Source organism: Dunckerocampus dactyliophorus, chromosome 17 (genome assembly GCF_027744805.1).
Source record: "Dunckerocampus dactyliophorus isolate RoL2022-P2 chromosome 17, RoL_Ddac_1.1, whole genome shotgun sequence".
Classification (NCBI taxonomy): Eukaryota; Metazoa; Chordata; class Actinopteri; order Syngnathiformes; family Syngnathidae; genus Dunckerocampus; species Dunckerocampus dactyliophorus.
The window spans coordinates 14,358,094-14,381,152 of record NC_072835.1 but is presented as its reverse complement, the minus strand read 5'-3'; the positions used below and the strand labels follow the sequence as shown (position 1 = coordinate 14,381,152).

General features: G+C 42.3%; 2 protein-coding genes across 5 annotated transcripts in view; one reads left to right on the top strand and one right to left on the bottom strand.

Annotated features, from left to right (window-relative positions):
• unc5cb (unc-5 netrin receptor Cb) overlaps positions 1 to 19,085 on the top strand; it is a 144,333-nt gene extending 125,248 nt beyond the window's left edge. Inside the window, exons 6-17 of one of the 2 annotated variants that reach the window (XM_054758276.1) lie at positions 189 to 356; positions 502 to 666; positions 5,650 to 5,706; positions 8,481 to 8,672; positions 9,734 to 10,096; positions 11,861 to 11,948; positions 12,038 to 12,209; positions 15,229 to 15,462; positions 15,657 to 15,806; positions 15,880 to 16,044; positions 16,964 to 17,142; positions 18,126 to 19,085. In XM_054758276.1, the coding sequence (XP_054614251.1) occupies positions 189 to 356; positions 502 to 666; positions 5,650 to 5,706; positions 8,481 to 8,672; positions 9,734 to 10,096; positions 11,861 to 11,948; positions 12,038 to 12,209; positions 15,229 to 15,462; positions 15,657 to 15,806; positions 15,880 to 16,044; positions 16,964 to 17,142; positions 18,126 to 18,285 (2,093 nt within the window). In that variant the 3' untranslated portion in view covers positions 18,286 to 19,085. The remainder of the gene's footprint in view (positions 1 to 188; positions 357 to 501; positions 667 to 5,649; positions 5,707 to 8,480; positions 8,673 to 9,733; positions 10,097 to 11,860; positions 11,949 to 12,037; positions 12,210 to 15,228; positions 15,463 to 15,656; positions 15,807 to 15,879; positions 16,045 to 16,963; positions 17,143 to 18,125) is intronic. The other variant, XM_054758277.1, reaches the window with a different exon arrangement.
• Positions 19,086 to 19,861: 776 nt separating this feature from the next.
• Positions 19,862 to 23,059, bottom strand: part of bmpr1bb (bone morphogenetic protein receptor, type IBb) — a 40,529-nt gene continuing 37,331 nt past the window's right edge. For 2 of the 3 annotated variants that reach the window (XM_054757467.1, XM_054757466.1), the window contains 6 exons: positions 22,096 to 22,192; positions 21,875 to 22,019; positions 21,465 to 21,657; positions 21,105 to 21,402; positions 20,446 to 20,836; positions 19,862 to 20,268 (listed from right to left, as the gene is read on the bottom strand). In XM_054757467.1, the coding sequence (XP_054613442.1) occupies positions 20,128 to 20,268; positions 20,446 to 20,836; positions 21,105 to 21,402; positions 21,465 to 21,657; positions 21,875 to 22,019; positions 22,096 to 22,192 (1,265 nt within the window). In that variant the 3' untranslated portion in view covers positions 19,862 to 20,127. The remainder of the gene's footprint in view (positions 20,269 to 20,445; positions 20,837 to 21,104; positions 21,403 to 21,464; positions 21,658 to 21,874; positions 22,020 to 22,095; positions 22,193 to 23,059) is intronic. The other variant, XM_054757468.1, reaches the window with a different exon arrangement.

Sequence of the window (23,059 nt, the reverse complement as noted above, 5' to 3'; positions counted from 1 at the left end):
CAGCCATAGCTGTTAATGGAATGCATGGTCCTAATTAGAAAGCCCGCTAGTTATTTCTTTTGTAGTCCACACACCCGGTGACTGTAAGGAGACTGCGGTTAATTGACTAGAAGCTTTAATTGGAACGTTTACAGCAAATACAGAGCATTCAAAGCGTTGTAAGGTTTCTGGTCATTTTGTTCCCCCAGTAAATGGAGGCTGGTCTACATGGACAGAGTGGTCGGTGTGTAACAGCCGCTGTGGACGAGGATACCAGAAACGCACCCGTAGCTGCACCAACCCAGCGCCACTCAACGGTGGCGCCATATGTGAAGGCCAAGGCATCCAAAAGCTGCCGTGTAACCCTCTGTGTCCAGGTAAGTACCATTATTTCTTTGTAAGTACATCAGATATATAATCCAACCACCCTCGCTCGTATGTCTTCCATCCACCGGCACATTCTCATCATCGCCATCGACGCCATTCTTGGTAGCCTCATGTGTGCTGTCTGTTGTGTGGTAGTGGATGGCCTGTGGACAGAGTGGAGTAAGTGGTCCACGTGTGGGACAGAGTGCACCCATTGGAGGAGGAGGGAATGCGGCGCTCCGGCACCCAAAAACGGTGGCAAGGACTGTGAGGGCATGGTGCTCCAGTCCAAGAACTGCACGGATGGGCTGTGCATGCAGAGTGAGTATTTAAAGACTAAAAACTCATCTTTTTCACCTGAGAGCGTCAGGCTGTTCATTCACTCGTCGTCATTCCGTGTCACTCATTCTGTTTCACATCACTCACACACTTACTGATATGTAACCTTTCTCGATCTCTTGCCTTTGATCTCGATTCCATGCGGCGCTCGAGTCGTAACACTCTTTCGCCGATCTTCTTCAAACTTGCTTATTGTTCTAGAGTATATCAGTGGTTCTCAACTGGTTTGGCTGTGGGACCCACCATCACGCCTCACGCCTTGACAAGCAGCAACCCCAATTCCGAACATTCTTCAACTTAAATATCCTATATTTAAAAGGGCTTATTTGCAACAGTTACGCAGCTGCATAGAGGGAGCTTACTATCGAATGCGTTGCTGCTTCCTGCTCAGGAACAATACATTTTTATCCACAAATTCAAAAATTCTTTGAACAAAAAGTGTGTGTAAAGGTTTTCAGCACATGGTGTATCCGAGGAGTTGAATGACAGCACCTGGATTTGGACCTGCATGAGAGGTGAAACATCTTTTAAGAAAACCAAGCTAGGCCAGTTGCTCTGAATCAACTTCTTAGATAAACAAAAAGTATTCATTCAAATATACATATTTCACTTTTTTCTGATTAACTCAGCTGGTAGGCTTAATAATAATAGGAAGTATATTTCTTCTGTCGACCACCCCTCTGCTTGGGAGAGTAGATCGAAACTGTACAGGCATTCATTGTGGGTGGAAATCCCCAAGCAACACAAAGTGAGCTGGAGCGTCTCAAGTCGCCCATAAAGATGACACCTTGTGGCAGCATAGCAAGCAAATAGCACAGACACAAGGTGCGTTCAGGGACATCAGGTCATTACACAAAACATTGCTCAATAATAATGTCTCTGTAATTTTGATGACATTGCCATTTTTTCCCTCATAGATTCAGTGTCAGCATTTGAAAAGTTGTTTACTTGATACTTGAAACTCACATTGTGTAGTTTATACATATACAGTACATATACATACATAGTTTATACAGATCAGTATCAACAAGTTGGGGGCTGCCCAGTGAGGATGGATTGTGGTCATCTACAAGAACTGTTCCCTCCAAGGGTTCCTAAAACTGTCACTTACCAAATTCTCCACTAGGGGGATTACTACTACTACTACTGCTGCTACTATTGCTGCTACTACTACTACTACTACTACTACTATTACCACCATACTAATTTGGCTTTCATCTTCTCAATTGGCCGCATGATATCCAGTGGGGTACTTTGTGGTAGTCTACAACCATGCATTTCTAGTTTGTCAAAGGTCAAGTGTTAAAGATACTATCAGTGACGTATCTTTTAGTGCACTTTTCTACCAACAAACATCAGTACTAAACAGTGCCATAGTTGTAAGAAGACCCTGCTGGAAATGCTCCAATAATGCCTCTATTCAGTTAATCACCGAGTCAAAAACCAAAACCAAATCACCACCAGGATTTTTCAATAGTGTCAGGCGAAAAACACTGGCATTAACAGCTGTGGCTGTAGGCAACCTCCCAATGTAGTTTTTGTAGCAACTCCACAGATGACAGAAGCTGCATGTGAAGTACCATGAGTGGTCAACATCCAGCAGCTTTATCGACCTCTGCGTGCACTTTAAAATGTTGCTACTCAGCTGTTGATGTAAAACTGATGTGTGTTTCACTTGCCGTACTTTTGTTTACAATGAAGTCATCTGCAATTTGCTCTGCAATATACTTGTTAATAGACTACCATGAGGTCAAAGAGAGCTAGTTTTTCCTTTCCACTTTCTCATGCACTCCAAAGGATTATTAAAGTAAAAAAACACAACTTGTTGTATATAATGACTTTCGGAAATAACAGCCCCTCCCCAATTCCAATGAATGCCCCCTACTCTTTGTGATTTAGATAAACGCCATGGCTATAACTAGAGCATTTACTAGTAGTATAGGTTTAAAAAGGACAAATGGACTCTAAAGTTATTGCACTTGTCCCAAGAGTTATTATTTTTACCATAATAAGTGATTATATTGCAATATTGCATTATATTGCAATTGTTGCAGCAATTGTTGCCTGCTGTATATACTGTACTAAAATATATATACTACAATATAATAGTATATATACTAAATATAATATGAGGCGACATGGCTCTGGTGGTAGAGTGCTCGTCTTCCAACCTGAAGGTTGCAGGTTCGATCCTTGCCCAGTGTCCTTGGGCAAAATGCTGAACCCCCAGTTACGTCATCAGTAGGTAAATGTGCTAACAGTGTCAAAGCGCTTTGAATGCCTGAATGGAGGTGGAAAAGCGCTATACATGTGAAAGACCATTTACCATTTAATATAAGCGCTTTCAAATTGTACCTTTCTCTTCCTGAACTGAGGATCGTCATCTTTGTAAAGGCAGATTTTTGTGATATTGCTCCTGTTTTGGATTTCATTACATTGTTGCTGTTGTGGCCAGTGAGTCTTTAATCAGCCCTGGTCTTTATACCCTCCTCGACCTGCCCGCACAGCATTAGTCTACAATGGATGGATGGCAGATTTGCAATGAGATAAAGCCATCATGATATAGATTTAGGATCATTTCTAGGATTGATTTTCTTTTTTTTTTTTTTAAGCTAAGAGGGTGAGGCCACTTATGTCAATGCTAATGACCACTTCCACTCACATTTAGGAGAAGGAGCCATTATCTGAAAGCTGGCATTAAGGCAAATATGATTGGGAATGGGAAGTAATCTGAAATCACCTCGGAACACTGATTCACTCCCTGCAGTGCTGCATCCGGATACTAAATGGTTCTGTTGCAGCTTGATCCTATTTTCTGTTGTTGGAGCTTATTTAAACACTCGCACGGCCATCCAATCTGATATAGAAAGGCTTACGCTTCAAGCATCTCCTTCCTACCTACTTGTTTCTAACATTTTGACCGTCATGCACATTGGGAAGATCTATCTCAAAAGTTCTACTTGTGAGTAGCTTTCACAGATCAGTGAGGCCGACTCGTCTCCATATCCGTCTCCCTCTGAGGCTCGTCTTTGTCCGTCTCCACGTTGCTTTCCTCAAGCTGGCGCTTACAACGTGATATTTCCTTGACATTGATTTGGACAGCAGTCACCAGCAAGGTCAAATGCTTCATTGCAATAACATGAGAGAGAGGGAGAGAGAGAGAGAGCAAGAGTGAGACAGAGTCGTGCCTGGATTTTACCTTTCCATGAGGTTAGTTCTAATATCATTTGAATATTTTGGACATGTTCCACGACAATTTAGGACATTTTTGGTATGTTTACCACCATCAATTATTAATAACATTGGACATACTGTCATTAATTGATACCATATGGTTAAGGAATTGAAAATAAATTAGTATTTGGATATATGTGACACTTTCCATTACAAAATACACAAAAAAAGATCATGCAAAACAGTTTTGACACGGACTGTGTTGTATGTATGTGGGTGTGAATTTGACCTAAATTAATACATATTTTTATGATTTAATTTCATTTATGAATTTATAATTGTAGTTATTTTAAGAATTATTTTATATGAATAATAATACAACCTACAACTTCTACATGAATATTAATAGGTAAAAAATATAACCATAAAACAGTAATAATTAAAATGTAATTATGATTATTTTCCATTTACAGTATTTATATTTCTTAAATATGGATATGTTTAAATATATTTTTTAAATTTGTCTTTAATTTGGATTCTTTTTTTTTTTTTCAAGCATCTATCGTTTTGTAGTATTGGCATTTATGTCAACTTGTGATATGGCTTCTCCTTTCATCAGCTACTTTGTCAGACGCATTAGTGCCACCTATAGCACTGAAATGGAGCAGTATCAGCTAAAAATGACCGTTATCAGACAGGTTGAGCAGCAGTTTTCAAAAGTTAAGAGTGCGTGCGTTTTCTCCGGGTACTCCGGTCTCCTCCCACATTCCAAAAACATGCATGTTAGCTTAATAGGTGGCTCTACATTGTCCATAGGTATGAATGTGAGTGTGAATGGTTGTTTGTCTATATGTGCCCTGTGATTGGCTGGCGACCAGTCCAGGGTGTACCCCACCTGTCGCCCGAAGTTAGTTGGGATAGGCATAGCATACTCCCGAGACCCTAATGAGGAGACGCGGCATAGAAAATGGATGGATGGAAGAAAACTATCATATTTCGAAGTCGTGACCCCAAACGAGTGAATAAATAACTGACGAAATGAGTTCATGTATAAGAAAGTCTCCAGGATATGAAATACTGTAGCTGGCCTCCATGTGGCCTGATTATGTGAACAAGTCATCCCCGTCTATCACCTCATTGATTTTGCTGCTGGCCACTCGTCTGCCTGCCCAATAGAGACGACATTGTTTGTTGTAGTACTTATGGAGGGCGGCATCTGTGCAAGTGAATATTATGTGTACTGGTACACTATCCTTTGCAGGACGCCGCCTTTTCCATCTTGTCCCACTTTTCTAAAGAAATCTATATTGCAAATCTTAACACTGGACACAACAATGCTGCCTGGACTTGTCTCCAATTCTCTTCCTTTTTAAAGTACCCTAACACATCACACTCAACTTCCCTCTCCATCCAGCCTGCGGTGACGGAGGTCTTCTGTTTCTGTTGCATCGCAAATTTAATCTCCTTCCCCCTCACCTGCCCGCTTCTGTACTAATGGTGGCACTCTTGTTGAGCCTCTAAGCCCGTTGATGGATGGCGTCACTCCCTCAGCGTTCCCGCTGCTTTTCCCTCATTCGTCTCTCTAGACGCATACTCTGGAGTGGAGGGAAGGTCCAAATCAAGAACGATGGCTTCCCCCGCATCATTACTCCTACTCATGACTTTGTTGCTGTCTCATTTGTTGCGTTTGTTTTTCTGTTGGCTTAAATTTGATTTCCATCATCCCTCTCTCCTGCAATGTTCCCTCACCCTTCTCCTCCCCACCCCGCTCATCCCTTTCCTCTCTTCAAGGTTCCTTATATCAGAAGTCATCTGAGGCTAAAGGCAAGCTTGAGTTGGCAAATACATGTGAGTTATTTTATTTACTTTCATTTCTTTGCTTTCCATTATTTATCATTATCTGTCGTTTTCAGTTCACAGGCCCCAAATGTGAGTACACTGCTCACATTTTAATTATAGCTTCCCAAGGTACAATACAGCTTGTACAACAGTATAGATTTACTATCCACTGAAATTCACTCAGCAGTGGTAGGGTCATGGTCTGGGGCCAGCACTTGGAAGCTGTGGATTTTGTGGGAAACATGGATTTGGATGTGGACTGTGACATTGTTAAGCAGAGCACCTGGGAAACTGGGCCACATGGATGTGTTGCATCGTGATAACAGTCCAAAATTTGATGGTGTGTTTCAAAGAAGGTCGTTTATACATACTGTACATTTAGGCCGCTTTACAGCATTTTCATGCTGTGATGGTGCACAAGTGCTGAAAGGATCCTTCCTTTCTTTAAAAATTGACCCAGGGCTCGACCCTAAATGTAGTAAAGGCTGGTATGTGATTGATTTTTAAAGGACGTTGTTTATACCCAAAAATAAAGCACTTTACAGCCCGTTCATGCTGTGATTGTGCACAAGTGCTGAATGGAACGAGCCTTCTAAATGCACATTATCTCTTATTGTGTGAATGTAGGATCTCATCTCCACCTTGTTGCTTCCCAACAAACTTTAGGATGCTGTTAGTTCATTCTGAGTCTGGCATGGAAGTTAATTCTCTTGTCTGTCATTTCTCTCTCACACACACACTTGCATTATAATAATAATAATGCCTTTCATTTCTAGTCCTTGTACTTTTGCACCTCGCCAACAATGGCTGCTGTTCAAAGGGATGTATTCATCTAAGTGATACATTTTAATGCGTACACTTAGCAGGTTGCCGCCTTTATCATCAAAGCATGGGGTGGAAGATTGTTCCGTGGTATCGGGGCGCACGTTAAATAACTGCAGGGAAGCTCGACAGGCGAAGCACGGTAAAATTACATTCTCCGACTTTCATCACTCGTCTGTCGGTTCCCCGTCTGTGCCGGCGGAAGGATTAGAGGCCCAGCATGGAGTAGTAGGATGACGACGTCTGCAGTGTAAAAATATAATAATAACAAATCCCACCTAGCATCTCAGCGAATGATTTTGCTAATCACAGTGCGTTCGTTCTGCGGCAGTCATGCTGCATTTCATTTGAGTGAGAGCGTGATGTACTTTGCTTTGCTTTTTGCTCCGCTTTTCTTCCCCTTTATCCTCCTTTTGTGCAAGGACATGGAGTGTCATACCCTTTCAGGCCCATTAAGGCAAAGTCTGTCGCTCAATACAGCACATGCTGCCATCTACTGGACAACCTGCATGCACCATATCACTATATGCTCAAAAGCTTTTGGTCTTAATCAGTTCATTGGCAAAGCCCTTAAAATTTGAACTCCTTCAATGAACTTTATCTTCAACATCTGAGTTACAACAAGGCTATTCCTCTGAATTTTTATAATTGTTTATAATCTTACAAATTGTTCTTGTACTACACCTTAAACAAAAGTTAACACTAGTTAAAGATCACTACTGTACATCAATGGTCCACAACCAATGGTCCACAACCCACATACCGGCTCGTGTTCCCACAAAAAGGTGCGTGCATGCATGTGTGTGTGCGTGTGACAGGGGTGCGCTCTGCTGTTTTTGAGGCTCTCCTGCAAAAATACGAGTCAAAGCTCTTCTGACAGGAGAGCTCTGCTGTTTTTAAGGATATACCGTGAGTCAAAGATCCTCTATATGACAGGAACACAGGCATCGGCATGCCTTTTACTACTCTCCTGCCAAAGAAGAATTCCACCCCATTTTTCATTGGGCTGACAGTGAAGGACATTCCTCCGGCAAACACCACAGAGAGACAAAGCCTTCAGTGGGCGTCCATTAAAAGGTCGACTTCGTAATGAGGGCCTGTCTCGCTTTGCCGCCGCTACAACCGCCGCCGCATTCTCACTTGCCTGGGCCTTCTAATCACTGAGGTTCCTCCAGCTGGATAGTGGACAGAAACCCCGCAGAGATAAAAGACACTGAGGAACGCTGCCGTCGTCTCCGTCTTATCTGCAGTGTGTCACAACAAAGACAGCCTGGGTTTGCTGCGATGCTGCATGGGCAATCGCACAGATAAAAACGTCCATCAGAGGTTGTGATGTATCTTCTGAGAGCATTCGTCATAGGGCAATGTGTCATTGGCATTAATTGTGACCACTGAGTACATGTTATTTGTAGCGCCCCCTATGGGTTGTGGCCATATGCTTTGGAAGACATTCAAAGACATCAAAGCCTCAAAGTTTCATCATTAGCCAAATGGCCAATGAGTTATGGCCAATTCAGTTTTTTGTACAGCGTATTATTGAGCTGTGTGAGAATGAAAGGAAAGCTATTTCGACTTATGGGATTTAATAACGGCGCCACCATGTGGTGAATTTGTCAGAGAGATAATAGCACAGGCGACAAGCATACACAAAAATCTATATGAACATTACATTCGTACACATTTGCAAAGTACAATATATTATTACAGCATAATGCATTTTTAACACAAAGGCTTGTTTGTGATGATAAATGTTGGAAGGCAAAGATAAGGAAAAGCCTTTTAATATCATGTATCACTTCTGACAATTAAACCTGTTATCAGTCACGACCTGCAAAATGGAAGAAAAACAGCACATTTGTGGTTATTAATATCCGGCCAGGATATTACTTTATCTTTTTTTTCAACATATCAACATGAACTAAACAACCATTTCTTTTCACTCTGCTTTGTCCATCCTCCAGTGGCGCCCAGCACGGACGATGTGGCCCTCTACGTGGGCATCGTCATAGCCGTCATCATGTGCCTGGTCATCTCTGTGGTGGTGGCGCTCTTCGTCTACAGGAAGAACCACCGGGACTTTGACTCAGACATCCTGGACTCATCCGCCCTCAATGGTGGCTTCCAGCCCGTCAGCATCAAGACGGCTCGCAAAGGTGTGGTCAGCCATCAATCAAAACTATTGCATCCATTTTATTTACTGTACGTAGCGCCACAGCACATCAAGTTATTATTAAGGCACTATTCTCCTTAAACATTAAAGAGGCAGGAAACAAGAATCAACTTTATTGTCATTGTGCAGAGTTACACAGCCAATTATACGCAGTGCTACTGCAATAATACTATTACTGCTATTGGTAATAATAATTGTCGTAGCTTTTTTGCATCCTGGCACACACACACACACACACAAAGGATCCTGTTTTGTAGTTTGGACCATTGTCACAATTAAGGGAACTTTATGGAAATACATGAGGAATTTATTTCAATTAGAAATTGGTAAAGAAATAAGTAAATAAAGAACACAATTTATTTTAAAGTACCTTTGTAAAATGGGCTGGAGATGGGACGAGGGTATACCTTTGTTGTTTGATGAAATAACTTCATTAAAGTACTGTTCAAAAATGAACTAAAGTAAAAAAAAAAATTTTAAAAGCATCATTAAAAATATATACATTGTAGATGGTGCAATGCAAAATATTTTTGAGGTAGTACTTGGTGTGAAAAGTTCAGTTTTGTACCACTAGATTGTACTCGTACCACATTATACAGTGACAGTCAATGTTGTAGAAAGTGTACAGCTTTGAATTCTGTAAGTGTCTGGATATTTACCTGACGTGTTTGAACCCTAATGCAGCCTCAGTAGTTACAACAGCTACGGTACACTGAGCAGTGTGACTCATCTGTTAATTTGCACACAAAAAAGCAACACAACAAAGAGAGAGGGAACATCCATCCTTGTACCTGGCGGCTAAGCCGGGCCTTAGCGACGCCATCTGGCCCTCATGAATCCCAGCTGTGCCTTCAGCTCCTCAGACTGAGTGATGTTGTGTTGTGGCACAGTTGACTTCCCTAATGAGTAAAAAGCAAGCGGGCAAAAAGCAGACGGGCATCTTCATTTCTTCGAGGTCGTTTTGATTCCGCCACTTCTCATCACACACACGAAACAACTGACGTAGTCTGTTCGATTGATGTATCATTTCTGTTCTTTGTCCAGCCGATCTCCTCACAGCACCTCCAGACTTAACCTCAGCAGCGGCCATGTACAGAGGACCTGTCTACGCACTCCACGACGTGGCTGACAAAATCCCCATGACCAACTCCCCCCTGCTCGACCCTCTGCCCAACCTGAAAATCAAGGTGTACAACTCCTCTGGCCTGGTGACACCACAGGACGACCTGGGAGGCGAGTTCTCCTCCAAATTGTCTCCCAAGCTGCCCCACTGCCTCCTGGACAATGGCGACAGCACTATGGGGCGCCGCACGCAGACCCAGACTTTACTCCGCTCCAGGGACCCATCCTGCACCGCTGTTGGCTCTTTCAGCTCACAAGGAGGCCACCTCATTGTCCCCAACTCAGGTATTTTAGACCGAATTGAATCACTGCACATTATTTTATATTTTAAGTCTGTCTACCCACCACCTTTTACTTCCTTTAACCACCCGTCTTCCTGCCCATACATGGAACCATTTGCTCACCACCTGACTACATACATCCAACTACCCAACCTAAGAGAGGGCCTGGCAAGAACCCAATCGTTGTTTTAGCTCCATAACCCCACCAAACTAACCCAAGGATACCTTTAAAGACCTTGCTTTATGCACTGATTCTTTAACTGACTCATCAAGAGGCGTCTGTTACCAGAATAACCTTTAATAAAGACCCCTAAGTCTATGTAAGTGATCAGTGCCGCATGACGTTGAGTGATCGCTAAGGTGTGCACTGTGGAAGTGAAGGAGCAGAGGTGCACACTGCCAGGCAGCTTTTCATATGCTCGGCTTTCCTCGCTTCAAACACAGGCATGTTGTCTTTTTTTTTTTTTTTTTTTTTAAGACTGACAGGCGCAGACAAACGAGCTGCGACATTAAAGGATACAGCGTCTTCTCCAGTTTCTGGAGTTCTCCCGTTTTCATTTTGATTCCTGCAAAATTGTTCTCAGCTGTGTTTTGGCAAAGCGACCTCATCGTGTTACATGGGCAGCATATGTGATCTGCCTGGGTAACGAAATATATTTAACAGGAGGGAGGGGTCTCTTTTGAAACTTGGGGCGGGGTTGAAACAGTGGCTGTGATGGCTCTCCATGGCCAGAAAGATGAACTGTCGGTCACCCTTTGTCTAAAAAGTTCACTTCAAGGACATCAAAAAAACCAATGCACTCAGAGTGTGTGTGTGTGTGTGTGTGTGTGTGTGTGTGTGTGTGTGTGTGTGTGTGTGTGTGTGTGTGTGTGTGTGTGTGTGTGTGTGTGTGTGTGTGTGTGTGTGTTGCGTGTGCACGAGGGACTCCTAAAAGAGCTTTTTGGACCAAGACATGAAATCAATCTGAGATGGAAAAATGTAAATCACGCCGCCAGAGGCGATATGAGAATCCTATGACGAGGGGGAGAGATCATTGATTTTCAAATGAAGGTTGTAAAGTGCTCGTGTGTACACTGAACTCAACACATTTTTAATGATGCAGGAAGACGCTCACACTAAGCAATGGTCTTACTTTACATCCTTGCATGATTTACACGTGCAAAAAGAACTGAACCATTGTTAATTGTACAAACAATAAAACACTGACTTTATCTGTGATACATTTTCACCATCACATTATTTTGCTTGATTTTTTTAAAAAGTACTTATCACTACTACTACTACACACGTACACTGATCCTGTTTCCTGGTTTCACATCACATGGCTGTATGGCCACGTGTTGATGGCAGAATTGACAGGGCTCAATCGTTAGTGCCCGTAGGCCAATGTATTTATTTATTGGCCTGCAGGCCTATGGAATAGTCATGACCGCAAGTATGTTCAGATGGCAAACTAGGGGCTTAGGGGCTCCAACAATCTGGCCACCCATCAGTACAACAAGTATTTTCCCACCCACCCATACCTACAACCATCCATTCACCATCACACTGATATAAGCAACCAAACACATGGAACCAGGCATCCACTGATCCATACACCCAAACATCTAACCTCTTCAACCAGCCTTTCCTTTTTTGTCTCTAGTGAGTTGATAGCATCTGTCGTCATCTGTCAGTTTATAGATGGGCTCATTGCTAGCATGAAACTGTACTCTCATCTACCTTTCAGCTAATATGTGGGATTTTTTTTTGTGTGTTTTTGTGCAGGTGTGAGTCTGCTTATCCCAGCAGGAGCCATCCCACAGGGCCGTGTGTATGAAATGTATGTCACCGTCCAGAGGAAGGAGACTTTGAGGTAGGAAAAGTGGACAAAACTCAGAGAGGTCACACACATGACATGACATTTTGTTGTTGAACGTGTCTTGAACCCTGTGTCCACCCCAGGCCTTCAGTAGAAGATGGGCAAACCGTGCTGAGCCCCGTGGTGAGCTGTGGCCCACCAGGCGCCCTGTTGACGCGGCCCGTCATCATCACCATGCACCACTGCGCCGTGTCTGACGGCCAACAGGACTGGCTGATCCAGCTCAAGAGCCAGTCGCCACAGAACATGTGGGAGGTAAGATGAGTACAAATAATTGTAAAAATATACCTCCTAACTATTAACTCCTACAAACTATTACATTTATTACTCCAAAAGCAATTACTGGGAAGGATGTCCTTGTCCTTATATGAAAACCTAATTTAGATTTTTTTTTTGCATGCAAATATGTATTTTTTTAAGCCATCTGCCTGCAGACTGTCATTAACATTGCTGCTGCTAAGCTCTGTTACCAAGGGCAGCGGTTTTAAGTTACCAGCACAATATTAACACAGCCATGTTTACAGAGGACACAGTCACATCCCTACAATGTAGAACATTTGCTTCCCTCCGCATATTATTGTTTTGAAATAAAAAATAAAAGCTACATATGTGTCATTATAAAAAAAATTGCATCGTAAAATATGGGTTTTGTAACATTGCTAGTAGATAGACGCCGCATTGTGCGCTGAGCCGTACATCGATTGTTTTTGGTGCCTAACTGTTTCCCCAGTATGTTATTGTATGTGTGAATGGATAAGAGGAATTAACTTAAATTTCTTTGTAGAAAAGCGCTTTATGAACGTAAGTACATTGACTTGTATTCATTTACCGCACAGCCTTGACCCATCCAATATGGTGGCGACGTTGACGCATCGCTGCAAACGTGGACAAACCCACTCGATGCAGCGTCTATCTATGTTTATGAACAGAACTGCTCTGGCCTGAATCTATTTCTTGGTTGCATCACATGATCGTAAAGTCACTTGTTGCTAGGCGGAATTTGTGCCCCAAGGCCCATTAAGGAAAGAGTCCATAAACACCACTATTACGAAACAAGATCATTTATACACTTTTATTTTCACAATTACTGATCTTTACCTCAAAATAACTTCTGCATAAGTGAGTAAGTTCTGAAGGTTGGACTAAATTATGCCTCAAATGTCACAGCCAGCAAAGGTGTTAGCAAGCTGACTAGCCACCGACTGGCTAACTGCTATTGCTATCAAAGGTGGAGTGTTGTTCATTTTATGTTTTACATTTCTTAAGTTTTACACTTAATGTTGAAATTGGTCTTTACTTGGACCCGATAGATTAGATAGATTAAGGCACACATTTAAAGGGGAAGGTGACTAAAATAGACTTGGTCTAGCATAAGGCCTTTGTCTGCTTTGTTGGTCCCCTAAATGGCTGAGATTTATATTTATAGAGGGAACAAAACCTGTTTTACAACCATTCAGGCTAGTCCCATATTTAAAACACTTAAATTGACCGTATTGCTTGTGTCAGCTCATATAAGGTTGAGCAAGTCTTTGCACATTTGCCAATATGGCTGCCACTGGATGACTTATGGACAGGAAGAAAGTGCCAAAGCATCCCCTCCCTCTACATGTGTCTGTGACATAGATGAATTACTCCTACGAGGTAGGCCAATAACACTCTGTGAAAAGCCCGTATTCTTAAGGAAGTAATAACTATTGATTACATCTCTGGCCTGTCGGAAATGCAGATGGTAAAATCCGACATCTTTTTTTTCTTAACCCATCTTTTGCAAATATACATGATCTACTAGTTAGACCTGTACTATTACAGACAGCTCTGTGTATAATGCAGTGAACCTTGTAGTGACAAGCATTTTGTTCAATGAATACCACAGCCTTCTTTTCTTCCTACCAGGAGTTGAATTAATGATCCAGAGCCCTTTAAGAGTGTAAAAATGATCGCCCAAGATGAAATGGACCGCACTCGCAATCAAATCCTAAGAAATCTCCCTCTGTCTGTAGTAATCGTGATATTTAAAGCCACACCGCTGGATGAAAGTGAGGATGAGCAGCATAGAAGATGGATGGATGGATGTTTGCTGAACCCATTTTTTTGTAGTAGAGTCATAAAAAAACAGCAGCGCAATATAGGATAATAATTGATATTTCACTAGCTTTATAAAACACATCGCTCCTGTTTTTAGGCATCGGCTCCATTAAAAACAGCAAACACTCCTGCCATATGGAGGATATTTGACTCGAGTTTTGCAATAGATACCTAGAAACAGCAGCGCACCCCCGTCATACAGAGGATTTTTGGCTGGTTAATAGATTCCACAAAACAGCAGAGCACAGAAATTGTTTTTTTTTAATAGATTCCTAAAAACAGCAGTGCATATAGAGAATCTTTGACCAGTGTTTTAGGCATTTGGTTTTTAAAAACAGCAAAGCACTTCTGTTATATATAGGATCTTTGACTATTGATTTTGTCCAGCAGATTCATAAAAATGGCAGTGTGCTGCAGTCTTATAGAGGATCTTTGACTAGCATTTATGCATATAGAGAGAGTCATAAGAGCTTTGATTAGCTTGCCCACTCCTGACATACAGTATGGTGGCTCTTTAACATTTTGGACATAAGGTCCTTAAAAACAGCAAAGCACCCCTGATATATATAGGATCTTTGACTAGCGTTTTTGTTCAGCAGATTCCTAAAAATAGCACATCATTCCTGTATTACAGAGGATCTTTGACTAGCTTTTTTTTTTTACACACAAAAAAAAGCTCTCCTCACACACAGTATGGTGGATCTGTGACAAAGATTGTATGCATTAGGTCCTTAAAAACAGCAAAGCACTCCTGTTATATACTTTATAGGATCTTTGACGAGATAATTTGTCCAGCAGATTCTTAAAAATGGAACGCTCCTGTCATGTAGAGGATCTTTAACTAGGATTTATGCAGTAGGTTCTTAAAAATAGCAGAGCACTCCTATCATATAGAGGATTTTTGACTAGCTTTTTGGGGGGGGTTTAGCAAAAAAAAACAGCACTCCCCAGGAGCACCACACAGTATGGTGGATCTTGGACAAGCGTTTTTGACAAGGTCCTCCAAACAGCACAGCGCTCCTGTCATGGGCTCAAAGGATCTTTGACCAACCATTTTTACTCAGGTCCATTTATAACTTGATCAAAACAACAACAAAATGTGAAAATGGCGGCATCCTTTTGTGGATGCTGTTGCAGCCTCCAGTATTTTCCAAGGTGAAAAAGGTGTCTGTTCCCTGTGCTCTGTCAGGACGTGGTGGTGGTGGGCGAGGAGAACTTCACCACGCCGTGCTACATCCAGATGGACGACGAGGCGTGCCACATCCTGACAGAGACGCTGGGCACCTATTGCCTGGTGGGACAGTCCCTCAGCGCCGCCACCACCAAGCGCCTCAAACTGGCCGTCTTTGGGCCGCTCACCTGTCCCGCCATGGAGTATCACATCAGGGTGTACTGCCTGGACGACACGCAGGACGCACTCAAGGTATGAGACATTTAAGGACGCTAAGGACAATGCAGCCTTTCTCCCATAAAACACACCCCTCTACCTCTACTTATTACCTTTAAATGAGACGTTACTGTCCTACTGCAGAACACCTCAGGCTCAAAAATGGAGCTTTAGCTACACAGTGACAAACATGATGCTAGTTGACATTCGCATGGCGTGTGTGTGTTCAGGAGGTCCTCCAGATGGAGAAGCAGATGGGCGGCAAGTTGTTGGACGAACCAAAGACTCTCAACTTCAGCGACAGCACCCACAACCTGAGACTGTCCATCCACGACGTTCCTCACACGCTGTGGAAGAGCAAACTGCTGGCCAAGTACCAGGTAAACCAACCGTCTCGCTCGGTGCGTGTTGTCGACTCCGCCGAGATAACCGAGTCCACCTTCCTCGTTGCAGGAGCTCTGCTTTCAGCAAGTGTGGGACGGCTCGCAGAGGAACCTCCACTGCTGCTTCACGCTGGAGCGCTTCACCACCACCACCGTGGACCTGGCCTGTAAGATCTGCGTGCGCCAAGTGGAGGGGGAAGGACAGATCTTTCAGCTGGACACCACCCTGTCAGAGGTACGACTGTGCTGCTGATGTTGTTGCCTTTCCTCTCATGTGGTACTACTACTGCAGAAAGTACCAGGCATTTATTACAGGTAAGGAATCTATTGGAGAGTAAATAAGGCTTTATTTACTCAACTGCAGAGGGTGTGGGGCATTTATTAGCAGTAAGGTGTAGAGAGGACGACTTTATTTGTACAAAATCAAATAAAAAGTTTGGAATACTATCCAATAAAATTTCATTTATTTATAAAATAATAAAATAAAACATCTATTTTTTTTCTCCTTCTTTCGATGTATTGTTGTACCTAGAAAAGCATTATGGAAATTGATCATTTTTGAATGATACTTGATGGAAAAACTAGTAATACTACTAGTAATAGTAGTAATAGTAGTGAGTCCTTCTAATGCAAAAAATTATACATTTAACTTTATAATATTTATTATTATTATTTGATACTAAATATTATTAATATACAAAATGATGTAAAAATAAATGTAATCATAAATGTGTTGCACTAAAATAAATATTTACATAAATATCATTTAAAAACTGTTATGACATCTTTGGTGTACTTCGTTACCAGATAATTACTGTAGTATTTATTTGAATAATTTGATGTTGTGTTTTTCTGCAGCTTGCAGGAATATTTTGAAAATATTCATGATTTTCCTTGATAGATTTTATAGTTGGATTAGAGTACAATCATTAGATTTCTCTTCATTTGCTATTCAAACGTTTAGACTTCATTCATCTTTCCTTCGTCTTGCTGTGTTCCTCAAGACAAATGAAAAAGTGGAGGTTCTCTGCCGTGAAAGGAGTCATTGCTGCACAAACGGTCCACTTTGCACAAGGATGGGGTTCGAAGGATGGGTTGGGTGTTGTGTAATCCGATCCTTTTTATTCTCGCAACTAAACGAACGTTCTTTGCAGGACTCCCAGAGCATCGACACGTCTCTGCTGGACCCGGCCAGTAACATCACCACGCTGGTGGGACCCAACGCGTTCCGCATCCCCGTGTCCATCCGCCAAAAGCTGTGCGGCAGCCTGGATGCGCCGCAGACGCGAGGCAACGACTGGAGGATGCTGGCGCACAAGCTCAACCTTGACAGGTGCCCGCAAAACACTCTCTCCGAAGTCTCGTCAGGCTTATTTCATTCACGCATACGTAGATATTGTACATACATGCATGCAGTATTAGTACATACATGCATGCAGTATTAGTACATACATGCATGCAGTATTAGTACATACACTTCTTCCCTTGTATGTGGCTTTGATGGCGTGTCCATGCTTAAGGTCTCTGCACGGCAGGGGGTTCTTATCACCAGCAGCAGCGCCCATAAATAAGGGACGTACCCATAAAAAGCCATTTAAAAAAAGCCCATGAAGTACATGAAGTATGTACTACATAGTATATAGTGGGGGTGCAAGACTAAAACGAAGAAAAGAGAGGTCTTGTGGACGCAAGGCGTGGGATGATGATAAATGAATGAATGAATCACACAATAAATGAAAATGAACTCCATAATTTTGCCGGCTTGAGTCTATTGCCATGTGCATGCGTGTCTGTTTTCCTCGTCTCTCGCCTCCAAACGGGCAGGAAGAGCGTTCGTTCTGTGCATTTTCAGCACATTTCTTCCATAGAACGACGGCATGAACGGAGTGAGCATACGGACAGGGTGCAGAAGAGTGTAACGTAGTAGAAATGAAATGAGTCGATTGCAATATATTATCATGGTTTTTTAAAATATTTTTTCATTTTACTATTCTTAAAATGTTAAAATCCCGTCTCGTTCTCGAAGACCCAATCTCGTGCATCGTCTCGTCTCGGGACACCCCTAGTTTACTATACTTAAAACTTACAGATACACAACATCACATCTTGTCAAAGCGTCTTCCTGCTGGAAAATGTAGAGTGAACTGACTTGTAAGACGGCGCCCTCTGCAGGATTCAAAGCTGCAGCACTTCTTTTCCCTGTAGGTAGCGCCATCAAACCACTTAGTAGTGATCTACTGTGTTCTTCTTCCACTTGAATTCACGCATCTGACACATTTTTAAGCTTTTTAACCTCGTCGTTGTCTTCAAATCCAGGTATCTCAACTATTTCGCCACCAAGTCCAGCCCCACGGGAGTCATCCTGGACCTGTGGGAGGCCCAGCATTTCCCCGACGGCAACCTGAGCCGCCTGGCCCAAGTCCTGGAGGAGATGGGCCGCCATGACGGCCTCATGCCTGCCGCCAACGAGCACTGACGTCATCTTCTAGCGGGATGACGGCGGTGATGACTTAGTTAGGAAAAAGAAGCTGGTATTTTTTTGGCACCGGTTGCCTTGGAAACAGCTGCCCTGTGTGGACACCAGAAAGTGAGACTGAGGAAGCATCTTCACAGACAGTCTCCATAGCAACCACCACCACCACCATCGATGGACTGATCCTATTTAATAATGAATAATTACAATTAATCCCATGTATGCATAACTCTTTTTGTTGTTTTGGAAATATGTTGCAACGTTCTTTTTCTTCACACATTTTGACCATCTTTCCTTTTCTTTGTGATTCTTTTTGAAATGATTCCTGAAACTTTTGGATGCTGTGTTGATATCATTGTGATAAAGGAGTGGTGGATGTCATTGGATGTGATTTGTCACATCAAATCTATTTTTATAGGAACAAATGTAACGCAAGAGTTGCTTTTTGCCAAATAATTGATGTAGGGTGCATTGAGAAGGTCGAAACACACTTGTTCATTTCTCAAGTCCACCGAGGGAAGTTTAGTGTTTAGTTTGTAAATGCAACAAGTTGGTTTTTTAAATATTTTTTGGGAAAGCCGTCTATGCAAACTTTGCATCTGTTATTTTATGATTTTGTTTAGTTTTAAAGGTCCTTATAGGGATGGCCTTTGTCGCTCTGTGGCTTCATGACACCATGTATGTATGTGTGTGTTTGTTTGTACCATGAGGATCCTCATGTACGCTTGAATCTCATCCGGCAATTGTATAAAGTGTAAGAAAATGATTTTTAAGACTAATAATAAATTATATTTATATGCAACACTGACACAAGGAACATGGGTTGTTGTTTTTTGAATGCTGGTGCACACATCACAGCAGATCATAGCAGCCTCCAGTACGAACGTATGGAGACATGCCGACAGGTTGATGATTTGTCAGTTCTATGCAAAATATAATTTATATGGATATAATACATACATTTATGTATATATTTATATGTATGTTTAAGAAACTTAAAACATTTTTGCTCTAATGTATGACTAGTTTATTTTTGTAAGATTTTATCAATTATTTTTATATAATATACATGTGTGTATTATATTACGAAATACTTCAAATCGTGTAACTTAATTGTGTAATGAAAAATTACAATTAAAAATATTATTAAAAATAAGTTCTAAACCTTTTAAATGTATATGTAGATTTATTTAGCATATTTGTTGAACATAAAACATTAAAATGATATTAAAATAGGATTAAGTGTTTTTACTGTGCTTCAAGGCCACGTCACGTTAAAGTCTGACTCAAATTGTATGCTAGGCTTTTGTGTGTTCATCAAAACTAATATTGTCATTTGGGAATTATGCCCCCTAGCGGCCGTGACCGGTAGACATGTATAATTGTGTAACTTCGGAAAGTACAGTACTTGCACACGTCCAAGTGAATGTACTTGTGCAGTTCGCAGTTCGTTCAGCGCCTTAGTACAAGTGAGACGCGTATCCACTCGGGGGCGCCAGAGAGCTTAATAACCAAAGAGACCCCCACTTTGAAAATGTGCTGTTTAATGAACGTGCAAATGAATGAAGAAAAGCACAAAGACCCTTAACATGTTTTATTTAGTCATTCAGCTGAGTTCAAGTCAGTAAGAAAATGCTCCTAATGAGGTCACAAATGTAAAATAAAACATGTCCAGTACAAAAGACTGCATATAATAATAATAATAACAATAATAATAATAATACTGCTGTATGGCTTTAGAAGTCCTCCTCTCCTCCGAGTCCCCAAGTCCACCAGGCCAGCAGTGTGGACCCTCCACTCAGCTTTCACAGAAAGCACAGTGTCCAACGTTTACGCAACGTGTGCTCATGTGTCGCTGTGAGACGGTTTGATGTCTTGGGACTCCAACATCTTAGCCAGGGTCTTCTTCACCCTCAAGGCCGTGAGGCGAGAGGCGGGATTGTGAGCCCAGCATTCCGACATGAGCTTTCCAAACTGTCGTAAACACTAAAAAACCAAAAAAATAAATAAAAATCCTGTAAAATTCATGTGGGAATTCTTCTAGTTTTTATTATTATTGTGACTGAGAGCTGTTTGTAATAGCATTTCAATTTAGCACTTTACTTTGTATTATTATAGTTACTATTAGTAGAAGTGGAGTGTAATGTGTGACAGGAAGAATACCTCATCACTGCCCCAGCGGTTAGCAAAAGCTGGTCTTTGTTTCTTGAAGCACACCACTTTCCACATGTCATCATAGGAAGGATCAGTCGGCACCAAGTCGTAATAAGGTAGCTGGTACTCCTCCACCATGCCTTTACAAACACACACACACACACACACACACAAGAAGTACTTGAAATCATCAATGATGTGACTTAAAAAACCCTCCGACATACCTCCGCTGATGCAGCGCCGCACCATCTCCCACATAATGAGTCCAAAGCTATACATGTCCGCCATGATGAAGGACTGGAAGTACGTCCTGTTTAAGCTCTCGTCCAGCACCTCGGGGGGCATGTAGCGCTTGGTGCCCACGCGCAGGTTGGGGGGTATGTCCACCTCGTTGGTGTCACTAACAGACGTGCAAATTTCGCATGGCTCAGCAAGTACAAATCTAATCTGTATTCATGAGGAGGCTGTTTCAGCAGAATTGAGTAAGATTTTATACAAATAGTGCGAGACAGACTACAAAATATCAAAATAAAATGGAACAGTAATAAAGCATATGCCTGTATATGGAATATAAACAGGTATATAGAGAAATAAAAGAAAATATGATGCAATAAAAGTATATTACAGTTTTACATGCGCATTAGAAGTGCAGAATTGAACGCTGTTACCTGTTAAATTTGACGGCCAGTCCGAGGTCCGCTATGCAGCAGGACCCGTTCTTCTTGACCAAGACGTTTTTGCTCTTGAGGTCTCGGTGCGCGATGGCGGGTTTGCCCTGCGTGCCGTAGATCTCGGTGTGCAGGTGGCACAGGCCCGAGATGGACGAGTAGGCCAGCTTGAGCAGAGCGCTGACGTCCAGCGTGTTGGACCTGAGGTAGTCGTACAGCGAGCCGTTCTCGTGGTAGTCCGTAATCAGGTACAGCTGAGTCCACGAGCCCGTGCCCTTAATGTCGGCCGCGATGAAGCCTGAAATGGACACCACGCGTCAAACCACGTGCTTGCTTTGGAAGTCATGAGCTCGACTTCACCCAGGATGTTGTCGTGTCGCATGAGGAAGGTCTGGTAGATTTCGGTCTCTCTGAACCAGCTCTCCTCCTCGGTGGTGAAGAAGACTTTGACGGCTACTCTCTCTCCTCGCCACTTGCCCATCCACACCTCCCCGTAGCGCCCCTTCCCGATCTGCTTCACCATCTGGATCTGCTTGGCGATGGTGCGCTGAACCTAAAATATCACCACAAAAATATCACATTATTGGATAGAAAATCAACAAACACACCAAATAGACTGTAATGTGCAAAGAAGGCTGCACATGTCACCAATACAGGCCACAAAACACTTGAAGCTGTCTTTTTATTTTAGCTTTTAAATTGCGTTTGTTTGTAACACATTAGGACCCACTGTTCTACAGCACGGAGAGGTTGTAGTTATTGTTTCCTACCAGCAGAGGGAGCCCTGATCCTGATCCAGATCCCATGCTGTGTGAATGCTCGATGAGGTCCTTCAACGACTCCCCAGGTGGGATGTAGGTGTCCTCCTGCTCCAGGTTGATGCTGTAGCGCGGCTCTGTCTCCTGCCTCTTGTATCTAACAGCAAGAAAACAGTAAACCTTGTGGTGATGCCTGCTTTATGACGGACTAACAAAGCTTGGATGAATGTTACCTGAGGCAGCAGATGATGAGGATGATGCAGAGGAAGATGCTGCACACAGAGGTGGAGATGAGCAGAGCCAAGTACTGACCACCGCTGTTCACGTAATCTAAAAACATAACAAAGGTATTCATTATTTCTGGTCCTAGTTTTCCTCTGCCTTCATCCTTTCCTCAGGAATGATCCCGTCACACCCACAGCTCGGAATCGATCGCATCCCTTCGCTTCCCTTCCTGACTCCCAAAGATCACATGTCACGCTGGCATGCTTGCAGACGACCCAAGCAGCTCAGGGGCTTTCAACTTTCAACCTGCCATGTGGCTGTCACTCACACTAATACACACATACCGCACGTACACACACAAGCACACACACAATGGAACAATTGTATCAATCGGTATCAATAATGCATATATATGCATTATTATGCATATGGGCTCTCAAATGATTTACATTTTTAGATTTTTAGATCAGATTAATCACGGTTTTCAAATTAATTGATCATGATTAATCACCATGTCACGCTATGTCTGAAATATGCACATTTTTACTGTATTTTACTTTAAAAAATGACAAGGCAGGATTATACTGTATATATTTATGTGTATTGACAACGCCAAATTAACTGAAAATGTTAATGAAGATAAGAGATGGCACACATGTCTGAAAATCTATTTACCTATCACTGGTTTCTTTAATAGCAGAATATTTGAATCTGACTTCAACTGTGTTATTATGAGCAATGAGGAGTTGCGTTCAAAGACACCACGTCATTTAGTCACGAAGTCACATGTTTTGAGTGAATTTTCTGGGATTTCTGAGCGCACTTTAATGCAGCAAAATGTACTTCCGCAGTAAGAGTTACAAAGTGAGTGAAAGCACAAAAGCGAGTTTCTCAGCCGAATGCCACAGTTCCAGTGTGGATGTGCTGTGGGGGAATTTGTCCCGGCGGTCGGCGCTTGCTGGGGCGTTTGAT